Source organism: Galeopterus variegatus, unplaced genomic scaffold (assembly GCF_000696425.1).
Source record: "Galeopterus variegatus unplaced genomic scaffold, G_variegatus-3.0.2 Scaffold276, whole genome shotgun sequence".
In the NCBI taxonomy this organism is placed as follows: Eukaryota; Metazoa; Chordata; class Mammalia; order Dermoptera; family Cynocephalidae; genus Galeopterus; species Galeopterus variegatus.
The window spans coordinates 403,977-419,422 of NW_007726387.1; the positions used below are offsets into that span (position 1 = coordinate 403,977).

General features: G+C 33.7%; 1 protein-coding gene across 1 annotated transcript in view; it reads right to left on the reverse strand.

Moving 5' to 3' along the window:
- TRPM7 (transient receptor potential cation channel, subfamily M, member 7) overlaps positions 1-15,446 on the reverse strand; it is a 118,326-nt gene that overhangs the window by 58,692 nt on the left and 44,188 nt on the right. Inside the window, exons 6-12 of the mRNA XM_008566921.1 lie at positions 14,412-14,536; positions 13,410-13,581; positions 11,939-12,113; positions 10,732-10,855; positions 9,334-9,406; positions 7,273-7,373; positions 1,404-1,538 (exon numbers count right to left, since the gene is read on the reverse strand). Of these exons, the coding sequence (XP_008565143.1) occupies positions 1,404-1,538; positions 7,273-7,373; positions 9,334-9,406; positions 10,732-10,855; positions 11,939-12,113; positions 13,410-13,581; positions 14,412-14,536 (905 nt within the window). The remainder of the gene's footprint in view (positions 1-1,403; positions 1,539-7,272; positions 7,374-9,333; positions 9,407-10,731; positions 10,856-11,938; positions 12,114-13,409; positions 13,582-14,411; positions 14,537-15,446) is intronic.

A 15,446-nucleotide genomic window follows, 5' to 3' on the forward strand; every position in this document is an offset into this window, starting at 1 on the left:
TTCACTAGAGACAGGAGAATGCCAACAAAGTTCAATGTAACTGTGCTAGACACTATTAAAGGAAAAAATGGGGGAAAATAAAGATATAATCCCTACTGAAAAGAAATACACAATCCACAGGGGAAGATATAGTTGTACTTAACTATTCTACTGGACTTCATGGAAGCAGTGGCATGGCATTTGAGCTAAGTTCTAAACAATGAATAAAATTTCCATACACCAGGAGTAGCTGGAAGAAAAATCAGCACTATGTAAAGTAGCAAATGCTTTTTTAAAAAAGCTTATATTTTTAGGAAATAGTAGGTAGACCTTGTAGTTGAAACACCTAGCATTTAGGGAGGTGGGGGAGTAAAAAAAGGCCAAGTGAGAAAGGTAGCTGGGAGCAAAATATAGAGATTTTTGAAAATTAAGATAAGGGTTTAGGTACTATTATGTATACATTGGGGAGCCATCAAAGGTATTTAAACTGGGGAAGGATATAGTAAAATATGTCATTACAAAAATAATTAAAGAAGTGATTTAAGAAAAGATCACAACATGATTAGATTACCAAAGTAATAAAGGCTAGAGATGACTGAGTAGTACATAGACATTAGGAATGAAATGCAGAAAAATAGGTAGAAAAAGATGAATGAATAGGCACAGCTTTGCAGAGAAGTCAAAGGTAGAAAACTAGGATTTGGTCACAGTGTTCCTCAAAGTATAGCTCAATTAAATTCATACTAGTAACATGGAAAACCACTAAGGAGGGTAGTATTTACCCTCTCCAATGCTAGTGACATGAAATTTGAAATGAAATGAGAAAAGCTTTGTGATGGGAATAACAAGTCTTCAGAAGCCCTTTACAAGAAATATGAAAAACAAGATGTAAGCTAATAGGGGGACACCATAAGGTCAAAACCATGAGTGTAAAAAACAAAAAGGAGGAAAAGGTAATGTTTAATTTTTCCATTAGACAAAAGAGTGAAAAGAAGGATAAGCACCCTATAAATTTAACTTTTTTTTTTTTTTTTTGGCAGCTGGCTGGTATCAGGTGCCAAACTCTTGACCTTGGTGTTACAAAGCAGTGCTCTAACCAACTGAGCTAACCAACCAGCCCCAACCCTATAATTAAGAAGTTGATCCTATATTTTAAAAGGGATGAGGGGAGGGAAAGGGAGAATAGGGCTGATAGACTATGTCTCTTTCCTATGTGGCTATGGTAATAGGGAAGGACTCCAAAACACAGGGAAAGGGTTTCAGACTGCCATACAACCAATCCATACTAAGACTGACTATAATTTTTCCATATAACCAAGCAAGACATTTAAGTCTTTACCAATAGGAATGGATATGTTCGCATAAAATGACATTTCCAAAAGATAATAAAACTTGGTAAATAAAGAATTTCAGCATAGACTTACAGTGTTGTAAAGTTCTTCTAGTCTCGGAATGGTAAGGAATTTATGCATGCTTACTCCATTTTCAATAAGAAGTTTTACAAATGCAACTCTATCCATTACAAGAGCATCAAGCATAGCTTGTTCCAAGGATCCAACCTAAAAGAGCATCAAAATTAATAAATGTATTTCACATATTCTAATTATACAAACACTCCTAAATGTAAGTCCTTAGGATTTACACCTATTTGTTCCCAAAACAAATTTCAGAAAGTTTTAGAACAAAATTAGAAAGATGCAAAATAGTAAAAGGCTAGACTTAAGGTATTAAGGGAATAGATAAAAGACTTCTATAGAACACTATTCCCCAGAGAATATTCTATAAACACTATTGCTGTAGGAGATGAAGTGTTATTTGGGGGAAAAAAACCCCAAAAATCCATCATCAATTAAATTTGGGGGAAAAAATACCTTAGGGCAATGATTCTCAACATTTAGGTTTTTGGGGGGGATCATTTCAATAGTTAGGGGCCATTACTAACATTTAATGGGTAGAGTCAAGGGATACCAGAAATCATGCAATATGCTGGACAATCCTGCTCACAAAGGAACTGTCTTACATCTCACACAACTTTCTATTATCTTGTTAGATGCTCCTTAGTGAAAAACCAGTAATTCTGCTTCACATGTGAACACAAAATATTCTGTTATGGTTTTTGTTCTATAACGAATTTTCCAAAAATACAACTACTAAAGTCAGGCTAGACTGTAATTAGTTTTCTTTAGAACTTTAACAGAAATGATTCACTATTAGGTAAAAATCACATTTCTAGACAGCAATACAACCTGTCATTTGAGTATAATATAACACATCTGTATTGGTCAGTATTTGTACCTGTCCTTTGTATATTTTTAGAGCCTATTTTATAAACTTTTCAACAGACTTCTTAATCAAATACTGGCAAATTAGTGGAGACACATGAAAAATAGGGATTTCACTGAGTATCATCAATAAAGATTGTTTTAATATCTCTTATCATTGCTTCTGATTATTTTTAATATTTTGGTACCACATAAGAAAATCTTCATGGCAAAAATCAATATCAAAATTACTAATTTTTAATCGGTTATTTTACAGTCTTGTTCTGATCTGTCTTCAGAAGTTTACTACACAACTACATAACTTTTCTATAGCAGCTTGTATTATCATTTCTTTCTCCTGTCTATTCTTGGTTTCCATCACCTAGCAAAGGATATGGTCTCCAAGATCTTTTTAAAGTGCATCCTGATGAAATGTATGCCTTATACATGACGTGATTTCAAGATATAACGTATGTTTTCCATATTTTTTCACTACTCTCAGTTCTGTCATAACAAAATATTTTGACATTACACTTAAAAATAAGGCCTAACTTAAAACGACGGAATATTCATTTTCTCTACATCAGCAGCCTGTTATTTATCATGACATGTTATTCCTATTTTACTTAAGATTATTTTCTTCTTTCTCTTATCACATATAAATAACTGATTTGTTATTACTTATTCTAACATTAACAGTCTGAAGTTACTCTTGGTTAACTCAGTTGGTTACAGTGCGGTTCTGATAACACAAACATCCAGGGTTTGACCTCTGTGTTGGACAGCTGCCAATACACACACACACACACACAATTACTTTAGTGCCCATCAATACACACACACACACACACACACACACACACACACACACACACAAAATTACTTTAGTGCCCATTTGGTCCCTCTCTCTTCTCTTTCCCTGTTCTGTACCTGCAAGGGATGTTCTTCTGTTTCTCACAGTATTTAAGTTACCAACAAGATACCTGTATTAGTTTGCATGAAAAACTGTAGCATTTACACTGATTCTATGTATAGTAAGTGCAAGCACTTGTCTTATTACATCTTTTATGTTGCCATTCTTGAACATCTTCACACTAAAATATTCATTTTTTTTTATTATAAATCACTTTTCTTTGTCTTATTACAATAGGACATTATATTCATTTGTTTTTTAAAATTTATTTTTGTAGTACTTATGAAATTTCATTTTAGCATAATAAAAGGCGGCATAACAAAATTCTTGTTTTTAAAAAAAGAGCATTCTATCGGACTGGGTCTATAACCACTGCCGTAGAAAAACAAAGCTTGACTAAATTTTCATATCTGAGAAAAAAAGGTGCAGTTAAAAAAATGTATCTGCTTTGTAAGCAGCATTTCTTCATTCACTCAATGCATACTCAACTCCTGGCAATCAAGAAGGAAAAAAGTAAAGCAGAACAAATCCATGAGAGAAACCACATATACACATTAGATGAAGCCTTCATCCAAGCCTTCACATATCTGAGGAGAGCAAAAATCCAACGAAATTATTCAAGGGAATAAAAGGTTGGTTTACAGTTTTGAGTTTTGCTACAACTGATTAACACCAATTACTTCCTCTGCAGTACCACAAGGAAGGGAAGTAACTAAATTAATTTTTTTTATTGTTATATAAGAAATACATTCCCATGGTTTTTTTAAAAACAGTCAAACACCACAAAATGTTATAACTTTTGTTTTGTTTTCTTATAACAAAATAACTTTCTCTCTTCTGGCCCTCATCTCTCCAGACATATCCCATGTTAACAGTTCTAAAAAGGCACTACGATCACACAGAACATGTAGATACGCATGAATAGTACATTCATAGAGAGAATTTGCCACAATTAAGATTATACTATTGCAAACTTTCTGGAAGCTGCTGCTCACATTTACTATGCTTATAAAAATGATCTAGCTCATTCAGGATGGCCAATTAGCTCAGTTGGTTAGAGAACAGTGTTATAATGCCAGGGTCGAGGGTTTGAATCCCTGTACCAACTGCCAAAAAAATTAAAAAATGAAAGATCTAGCTCATCTTCTATAAAGGCTGGTAATACTCCAAAATACAAATGAACATTTAATTTATCCAGCCTCCTACTGACTCAAACATGTAACAAAAATTTATCAAGGCTTTATATGCCAGGCTGTGAATACAACAGTAAACAAAACTGAAAAATACTCTTCCCCAAGTAAAATTTACTTTCTAGGAAGGAATGTGCTTCAGTGCAATAAAAGCCATATATGACAAATCCACAGTAATACCTAACTGAACAGACAAAAGTAAAAAGCTTTTCCTCTAAGATCCAGAATAAGAAAAGGATGTCTACTTTCCCCATTCTTATCCAACATAGTACTGGAAGTTCTAGCCAGCACAATAAGAGAGAGCAGTAAAGAGCATTCTATCCCTATTTGCAGATGACATGAACATATACATAGAAGCCCTAAAGACTCCACCATAAATTACCAGAATAAATGAATTCAGTAAGTGGCTAGATACAAAATCAACACACAAAAATCAACAGTGCTCCTATAAGATAAGAGCTGAAATAACTGAAGAAGGAACCAAGAACATAATCCCATTCACAACAGCTACCCAAAATATGAAATACATAGGAATAAATTTAATCTGGAGGTAAAAGACCTCTCCAACAAAAACTATAACATATTGATGAAAGAAATACAAGAAGAAATAAATGGGAAGATACTCCTGTTCATCAGCTGGAAAAATTAATATCATCAAAATGTCCATATTACGCAAAGCAATCTATACTTTCAAAACGCAATTCCTGTCAAAATACCAATGACATTCTTCACAGAAACAGAAAAAACAAAAATGTATATAAAACCACGAATAACCCTGTACAGCCAAAGTAATTTTTCTTAAACAAAAAGAACAAAGTTGGAGGCATCATATTACCTGATTTCAAAATATACTATAAAGCTATAGTAACCAAAACAGCATGGTGCTGACATAAAAACAGAAACATTGACCAATGCAACAGAATAGAGAGGACAGAAATAAATCCATGCATTTATAGCTAGATGATTTTCAAAAAAGGGGCCAAATAGCCAACAGGCATACGAAAAAAATGCCCCAAATCACTAATCGTCAGTGAAATGCAAATCAAAACCACAATGAGATATTACCTTACTCAAATTAGGATGGCTATTATAAAAAAGACAGGGCTGGCCAGTTAGCTCAACTGGTTAGAGAGTGGTGCTGGTAAAACCAAGGAGAAGGGTTTGGATCCTGTACGAGATAGCTACCCAAAAAAAAAAAAAAAAAGTCAGAAAATAACAAATGTGGAGAAAAGGGAACTCTCCTGCATTGCTGGTGGGAAAGTAAATCAGTACAGCCATTGTGGAAACAGTATGGAGATTCCTCACAGAGCTAAAAACTGAACTACCTTATGACCTAGTAATCCCAGTTCTGGGTATATATTGAAAAGAAATGAAATCAATATATCAAAGAGACACCTGCATTCCCATGTTCACTGCAACACAACAAGAGATGGAATCAACCTAAATGCCCATCAGTGGATGAATGGATAAAAAAACTGTGGTATATATAAACAATGTTAATACTATGCAACTATTAAAGAAAATGAAATCCTGTCATTTGCAGCAACACAGATGGAACTGAAGACCATCATGTTAAGTGAAGTAAGCCAGGCACAGAAAGACAAATATCACATGACCTTACTCATATGTAAAATCTTAAAAAAAAAAAAAAAAAAAACACCAATAAGTGGTTCTCACAGAAGTAGAGAGCACAATAATGGTTACCAATGGCCAGAGAGGAGGAGGTGCAAGGAAGTCATAGATTAAAGGGTTCGAAGTTATGCTATCTACCCTGAGTGAATCAATGTACAGTATACTCATGCATTAAAACAACACACTTCACCCCACAAATATGTACAAATAAATGATAAAATTTTTTAAGAAGTAACATTACCAAAAATAAACAAACAAACTAGTCTGGGATCCGAAAATGTTTTTTTACTTTCCAGGAGTAGAAAAATAAATAATAAATAGCTAAATGTATATGGTTTGTCATATCATGATAAATGCTAGAGAGAAAAAAATGGCAGGGAAGAACACATGATATGCTGCCATAGTGGGATGCTATTAACATCGGTTAGACAGAGAAAGTGTGAAGAGGAGACATTTAGCAAGAGGCCAGAAAAGATATGAGGAAGTTAGCCCATGTGGATACGGAGGAGAGAATGTTCTAGACTAAGAGAATAGCAAGTACAAAGCATGCTTGATATGTTCAAAGAACAGCAAGAAGGCCAACAAGGCTAGATAAAACACAGCAAAGGAGAGAGTGGTAGCATAAAAAGTAGAAGAGAGTAATGGAGCAGATGCTGTAAAACCTTATAGGCCATCATAAGGGCTCTGGATTGTGCTCTGGGTAAATGTGATGTGATCCATCATCTGTCTGTAGCAAGCTTCAAAGACAGGAAACTTTCCTACTTTTTCAGAGTAGGAAAACCAAAATGGATGCTACTGAAATAACACAACAGAAGAATGATGAGAGACTGGAAGGATGATAAAATTGGATATGTGAAAGTATATCTGATAAGATTTACAGATGGAATTAGACTGGAATATGAAGAAGAGAAAAGTAAAAGATGACACTAAAGTTTCTCATCTTAGAAACTGGGAAGAAGTTGTTCCCATTTAGTGGGATGGGGAAGATGAAGATGGAAAAGGTCTAAACATTTGAGAGAACACTAAAATGTGTTCTCTTGAACAAAGAGCATAAATTCCAAGGTTTCTTTCAGTTCAAGGATTTTTAGGGATCTACATACCCTATTTTAAAAAACAAGGTTTTCTCAAGAGGCAAATATAACTTAATAAATTCTAAATGGATCTGATGTTGTGAAAATTACTAAACTAATTTTGCACTTTCGGCAGAAAGATGTCAAGTCAGGTCATAGTTCCAGCAAATACTCTGTTATTACTTAGTTTAATTTAATTATATTGTGTATATAGATTATTTACATACCAGCCACTGCTGTCCATAAACAAATACATGACTTTTGGCAATGTCAACTCTATCCCACGCCAATGTAAGGATGAGCTGGTCAAATGCAGATGCATTAGTGCCTAATCAAATAAAGAAAATAGTTGACAAGTTTGATTAATTTGTCTCCATTAAAATGTGAACACTAATGAAATCTCCCTACCACCCTTTAATTAACTTACATGGCTAGTGTCAGCCACCCTTCAGAACTAGCCTGCCTCAGAGAGATAAGATTAACACCAGGGTTGAGGACTTTTATTTTCCAACTAGAGAAAGGACACGACCTCATTCATTGCATACAATTCAGAATGCAGAAAAATGAGAAGAAAACAAAATGTGTATGTATCACAGAAAGAATACTGTTAGGATTCTCAAAAATATCCTTTCAGGTGCTTTTCTGTACATATATAAATTTATACATATATAGTTGTTTATTCAAAAATGGGACCATACTATACAAAGTGTTCAGTAGTCTGATTTATGTACCTTAATATCATACCTTAGTTTTCCTTATATATATTAATACCTTTTATGTATATTAACCTCTTTAATGCCTTTTAAAGTTGAACCACAATTTATTCAACAAATAGTCCAACTAGTGGATATTCAGGTTATTTTGAATTTTTTAGAGTATATTTTTGTGCACATTTGATTACTTAAATAGGATGATTTTCTAGAAGCCAAATTGCTGGGTACAAGGATATATAATTTAGGGCTTTTGATATACTCCAAAAATATATTTCAGAAAGCTTATACCATCCACCAGGGGTATAAGAATATCCATTTCTCTACGTGCCAGGAGTGGGGGAGAAAAGCTTCTTTTTAATTAAATGTATTTTTACTTTTTTACTATAATATTGGCCATCTTTCCACATTTTCTCCAAGCATCTGGATTCTTCTGTTAACATGTTTTACATAAATGCCGACCTATTTTTCCATGAGGTACTCATATTTTTTATTAATCTATAACAACTTTGTATGATTCTCCCAATTTAACATTTCTTTTTTTTTTTTTCCTTTTTGTCTTTTTTCGTGTCCGGCAATGGATCGCAACCCTCAGTGTCGCGCCCGGACCGGGACCGGCAATGGGATCGCAACCCTCGGTGTTGCCCCCACACCTCGCTCAGCCAGTGAGCGGGAACCGGTCCGCATGTGGGATCCGAACCCTCGGTGGGAGCGCCACCGCGCTCCCAAGCGGCGCACTGTAGCAGTGCGCCACCGGGCCGGCCCCCCAATTTAACATTTCTATTCCCTAGTTTCCTTATGTATAAAATGAGGAACATAATAGGAAATCTACCCTTTAGGGCTGCTGTAAGGATAAAATGAGATAAACAATGTAAATCACTTCATCACAGTCTCTAGCACACAGAAAATACTCATATATGGCAAATACTACATGTATATGCTGCTGTCTTGAAATGTTATTTTTTATTTTTATGCAATCCCATTTACTGATCTTTTTATGGTTTCTAGGTTTCCTATCACTTATGATCTTTTGATCCCGAAATGATGTAAATATATTTTATTATAGTATTCTTTAAATGCTTGATGTACTGGCAATTTATTGCGGTCTAATATTTGGGAAATTCTTCTGAATAACAAGACAGTGTCTTCCTCCCCTGGTCCTGCCACATCACTGCATACTTTGACTTTCAGGTACCCGGATGGAACACGATTCTAGTTTCTAATTTTTGAAAAGATTTTCCACAGTAACATTATATCAGTTGGATGTCTTTGGTGAGATATTGAGAGGAAAACAGTTCAATGTGCATGTGCATTGATCTCTTAGTCCTAGAAGACACTACTAGTTTTCAAATATTCCGCTCAGAATGAAAACAATGTGTTTAAGAATCCTACCTTTAGCTTCTATCAATATCTTATTACCTTTAAACACTTATTTTTCTGCTGATTAAGAATGTGACACATTCTTGAATTACTGAAAAATATTCACTTCCCAAGCATTCAGCCAAATTACAAAGTCTTATCTTACATAAATAGGCTATAAAGATCTTACAAATAAAAACATTTTTTTAAAAAGCTTACCTTTTAGCAGTGCAGTAAGTATTGCTACATCTATATCTTGATGTTCATCAGATCCAATGTGGAAAACAGTGATCTATTTAAAGATTAATTCATAATATTACGACTTTACATTTTTAAAACAAAGGCATCATAAAACAGTAATTTCAAACTATCTGAGGGAAAAATATATATGTATTGGGGGGGGGGTTCAGAAAATAACTTCACTTCAACCAAAAAAACCCCAGAAAATTAGAAGATTTTATTATTTACCTAATAAAATGGCAAGTATACTCAGAATATTTGATTTTATATTACATTCATTTTTTTTGACCTATCTTAGGTCCTTTACAAAAGTAAGGAACTTACGGGCTCAGGCTATAGAATACCTACTAGAGTAAATCTGCTTTTCTTTTCACAGAATGAACACTTATTCATTCAAATTAACACATGTATTCTTGAATAAGAAATGTTTGTTCAATCCTTTTATTGCAAATGCCTTTAAATTAGTTGAAACGTAACACCATTTCACAAGTTTTTATTTAACAACATTTTTCATACAGTAAAAAAGATTACTATTATGACCTCGATACAAAGTTTTCAACTAATGTCATTTGATAGCATACAAAAACTTGCAATGAAAGCAAATCAAATTGTGTTATCACCTATTTATAGAGCTGTTAAAAAATTTTAACTCTGAAAACTTATGCCCGTGGTTATGTGATTAAAACTAAGCAGCACTTTAATAGGCTTAAGCACTCAGAGTAAAACTGTTTAAAATTTTTTCCAAATATTTTATTAGAGAAGCCATTAACTCTTTACAGTTCTTCCTTATATTAGACATAATCTGTGGAGACCTAGTTATGAGACTCTTTGTAAAACAGAAGAGCAAATATGAAATGCAAATATAGTTTCAATACCATATTAAAAAAACCTATAATCCTCCTCCTATGATACCCCTCAGCTTGAACAGACCAATAAGTCATATCTTTACATGGTTAAAAAAAATGTAAAAATTTAAAATCCAAATTAAAAACAAAAGTATTTCACAAATTTAGGGCTGGCCCAGTGGCGCACTGGAGAGTACGCTGCTTGGGAGTGCGGCGGTGCTCCCGCCGAGGGTTCGGATCCCATGTAGAGACCAGTTCCCGCTCACTGGCTGAGCACGGTGCGGGCACGAGGCCGAGGGCTGTGATCCCGTTACCGGTCAGTAAAAAAAAAAAGACAAAAAAGGAAAAAAAAAAAAAGTATTTCACAAATTTAGAATGTACTCTGTGGTGCGGGCACGAGGCCGAGGGCTGTGATCCCGTTACCGGTCAGTAAAAAAAAAAGACAAAAAAGGAAAAAAAAAAAAAGTATTTCACAAATTTAGAATGTACTCTGAAAGAAATAAAAAGACTTATCCTGCTGAAATGTGCTTACAAGCTCCTTTCTTTTCATGCACTCCATCAGTGTTTGAAATAAATGAACTGCTTCGCTCTGGCCAAAGTTAAATGTTTTTTTGATGGTTGAAATAATATCAGGCTCTGCTGCATCAGGAAGATTCCTGGAATAAGAGCAAATATAACTTAATTTACTGATTTCCTCTTCCATTATTTTGTAGGATCAATATGAAGAACAGGTTGATCCATACAAGACCTCTGGAGATACTATATTAATACGAAATATTTGACCTTGGGCAAAATTATTTTCTTCTTCCTGAGACTCCCACTGTAAGTCTTAAGGGGAAAAAATGGAATGGAGTGATTTTTCTCTCTGAATTACTTTATGAATTTTTTTTATAAAGAATGTGTTGCAATGTTAGTACTCACATTTTATAAGGTATTAAGATAACTTTAAGATACTATGGTGTATAAAGGAGTATTTCACCAAGAAGTCTTAAACATCAGCACATTCACACTTTTCTTTTTTTGAACAGGTAGTACATTTTACATGGCTCATAAATATAGTAGAAAATATAAAAACACAAATATAAAAATTCATAGTGTAAGTCTCTTTCCCACTGTCTTTCAACTGCCCAGTTCCATCTCAACTGTTTTCAGGAATCATTACTAACTGGAAAGCTTTCAAGATCTCTTTCTATATATACAAATAATCACCCCTCTCCTTTTTTTCTACGTAAAAAGTGGCATAATACACATGCTACTCTACATCTTCCTGTTTCCACATACATATTTTGGTAATCTTCCCAAATCTAGTATACAGACACCATCCTTACTCAGCTATAAACTATTCTACTTTGTACATATATACCATAATTTATTTGTTTAGTCCCTTTCTGATAGATGTTCTACCTTGTCCCAAGCTTTTAAAAATGGCCTTATAATGAGTAATTTCACACATGTTATTTCACAGCTGTACATCTGTAGGTACAATTCCCAGAAATGGCACTACTGGGTCAAAAGATATGTGCTTCTGTGTTTGACAAATCTTGCAAACCATCTTCCATGAAGATGGTTGTATCCACTCCAATAACTTAAGAGACAGGCTATTTCCTTAAACCTTAACAAAGTACGGTATTAAGCTTGAAATTTTAATGTTCATAAAACACTGAAAGGAATCCAATATTTTAAAAACCACAAGCCTCTTTAATAATGTTATTAAAAATCTGTTATACTCATACACTTACCCTCCTTCTTCTGTTTGTTTATGAATATATGCTAGTAGATCTGCAGCTCTGCCTGTTCCTTCACATACAACTACTGGAACAGGGGGACTTTCCTGAAGGTATTCCAGAACTGTGAGGATAACATTTGGCCCACCCTCAAATATAAGTGCCACCACAGGGACACCCTGGCCAATTCCTAAAAAATTAGGCAAAATTCAGTAATTTAATCTTATTTTTTACTAAATAAAAAAATTAAAATCAAAAGTCAAAACAATTTCTTACTAGACTGTTGACTTCACTTTAAGCACTCAACATACAAGTCTTGCATAAATAAATAATTTCCTGAAGAAATTACTTTGTCACTAATTTATAGTCTACTTTAAATGACAAAAGTTAGAAAACCCAATATATATATAACTTAGCACACACACCAGGGAACTTATATATTCACTGAAAAGTAAACTGTTTTGTATATTTTACTAAACTGAGCTCTTGACAAGAAATTCATAATACCAATATATTTTTTAGTTTGCCTTTTTTGGGGGGTGGGGGTGGGGCAGTTGGCCAGTAAGGGGATCCAAACTCTTGACCTTGGTATTATAACACAGCACTCTAATCAACTGAGCCAACTGGCTAGCCCTTAGTTTCCTTTTAATACTGTATTAGTTGAACTTCTAACATACAAGATCTGCTTTTCTATTGTATGTCTATTTTTATTCATTTTTCAATGTATATTTCTGATTTCAAATGCACTGAGACTCTAATATAGAAATCAGTGTTAGAATTACATAAATGCAACTGATCAATAAAATTCCAAGATCTCTAAAAGAGCAACAGAATATCAACTTTTTTTATTACAACAACCTGTAGTACAGTGAGAAAATACAAAAGAGTGGTAACTGAAGGATTATAAAACATTGCTAATTTTTAGCAAATGCCCTGACTCCACCAAAATCTGAAAGCACTGTTCTGTAATTTTGTATTTCTATTTTACTCCGTCATAGAGCTCACGTTCTTGGCGTCCTAGGGTTATAAACCTAGGTGTTGAACTAAAAAGTTCAGCTATGGTTGGAAAGGAAAATCAGTCCTAAGAATACCAACTTTTAAGATACATCTGCCAAACAATGATACCTATAAAGTGGAGTTTTTCCTTTTACTTTTCAATCTTGGATTTTGAAGCTATGTATTAGAATATATCAAACATTAAGAATATTTGTGAATTTCTTGGGCTGCAATAGGGTTACAATAGCAACAAAGCTTTCAATGAAACTTTTTGATTTTGATCTCAACACCTGATTACTCTATTTGGACTGAGACTTCTTTTCCTAGGTCTCATTATTTTGTCTAAGACTACCCATTCTTGGTTGTTTCATATGTTATCTTGCTATGTAAGGAAAAGAGCACTTCAAAGAACATTCTACCTTTCTAGAATGTTGCTGGCTATTAATACAGCCCAGAATAATCTCAACAGTAACAATTTTGTGACTCTTACTAGCATGAATTCTTTGCTGATTAATAGTTTTTTCAAGTTCTCTTCTCAATCTGACTTCTGCCCCATACTTTCCAACAGTGCCATCATCCACCAATATGAAATGGGAATGCAGATTATTCAGAACATTCAATTTGCTCAGGGGATTCAATAAGGTTTGATAAGGAGCAACCACCTAAACAATTGCAAACATAAGAGTTAGTGGGCAGGATTAAACCTAATATAAAATAAATTTTAAAATAATCTAAAAATAAGTAAGATGTAAAATTCTATTGTACTTATATAAATAAATAGAAAATGATAGAGAATATATCAAAAAGCATAAGCTTTTAAGCAGCTGAGGAAGATTAATCAATAAACGGTTGAACCACACAATTACATCTTGACCCTTATTAAAAAATTATATATTTCATCAACACATGTAAAGGGAGAAGCAAAAAATAAATGTAAAAAAAATAGTGCAAAGAAAAACTATTATCAGGTTATAAAGTGAACAAACTGTAACATAAAGTACACTGAAAAGAAGCAATAAAACTGTCACATTGCTATTTTTCTAGCCATAAGGAGAATCTTTAAAGCAGTATCAGAAATTTAATAACACCTGAAAGTGATTGTTATAATTCAGTATTTCCTTTTTAATGGTCTCAATAAATATTTATAGCTAATTCAAATATCATTAACCATTCAAATAAAATGATAGCATTTGATTCCTACTCTTAGTGACAATAAAATTAATTTTTAATGTCATGTAATCAAAAATCTAATTATAAAGACTGATACCCTATGGAAAATGTGTCAAATAATTTTATACACAAAAGACAAAATTCAAAATGCACCAACTCCATCATAACAATTAATTATATTTATAAATGCATTTTCAAAAGGGTCAGAAGAAAATCACAGGAAAATAGTTTAAAACTTAATTTGAAAAGATGGTATGATCATGAATATTTTAAGGTGACTTGCACAGTTCCTGCTATAATTTTATGTAAAAATCATTCTTACATCTCTCCCAACAAGGTCATTTCTGTTTTCGATTACTCCCCATGGAGCTATTCCAATAGTGCAAATCTTTGGAGATGATCTGGAAGCATGTTCCTTGAGGGCATCACCAACATGTTTTGCCACACCTGTTCATACAAAAGTTTATTCATTTTACTTGAAAGTGTTATTGTGTTCAGAAAAATCCTGTGCTCAATCTGCAACATTAAAATTTGTAATATATTTCTTTACACATATAAGATATAAGGCAACAAGATCCAAAGCCAAACTTATGAAAGAATGCACAAGAAACAAAAGAGAATTAAAAAAACCCACAATACGGTAGATCTATCTGCAATTGTTTGAGGGACCTCCATACCATTTTCCATAGAGGCTGCACCATTTTGCAGTCACACCAACAATGTACGAGAGTTCCTTTTTCTCTGCAACCTCTCCAGCATTTATCATTCACAGTCTTTTGGATATCAGCCATCCTAACTGGGGTGAGATCGTATCTCAGTGTGGTTTTGATTTGCATTTCCCGAATGCTGATTGATGTTGAGCATTTTTCATGTGTCTGTTGGCCACTCGTATATCTTCCTTTGAGAAATGCCTGTTTAGCTCTTTTGCCCATTTTTTAATCGGATTACTTGTTTTTTTCTTGTAAAGTTGTTTGAGTTCCTTGTATATTCTGGATATTAATCCTTTGTCAGATGTATATTTTGCAAATATTTTCTCCCACTCTGCTGGCTGTCTTTTAACTCTATTGTTTCTTTTGCTGTGCAGAAGCTTTTTAGTTTGATATAATCCCATTTGTTTATTTTTCCTTTGGTTGCCCATGCTTTTAAGGAGTATTCATGAAGTCTCTACCCAGCCCTACTTACTGAAGTGTTTCTCCTATGTTTTCTTTAAGAAGTTTTATTGTTTCAGGGTGTATATTTAATTCTTTAATCCATTTTGAGTTGATTTTAGTATATGGTGAGAGGTATGGGTCTAGTTTCATTCTCCTGCATATGGATATCCAGTTCTCCCAGCACCATTTGCTGAAGAGGCAGTCCC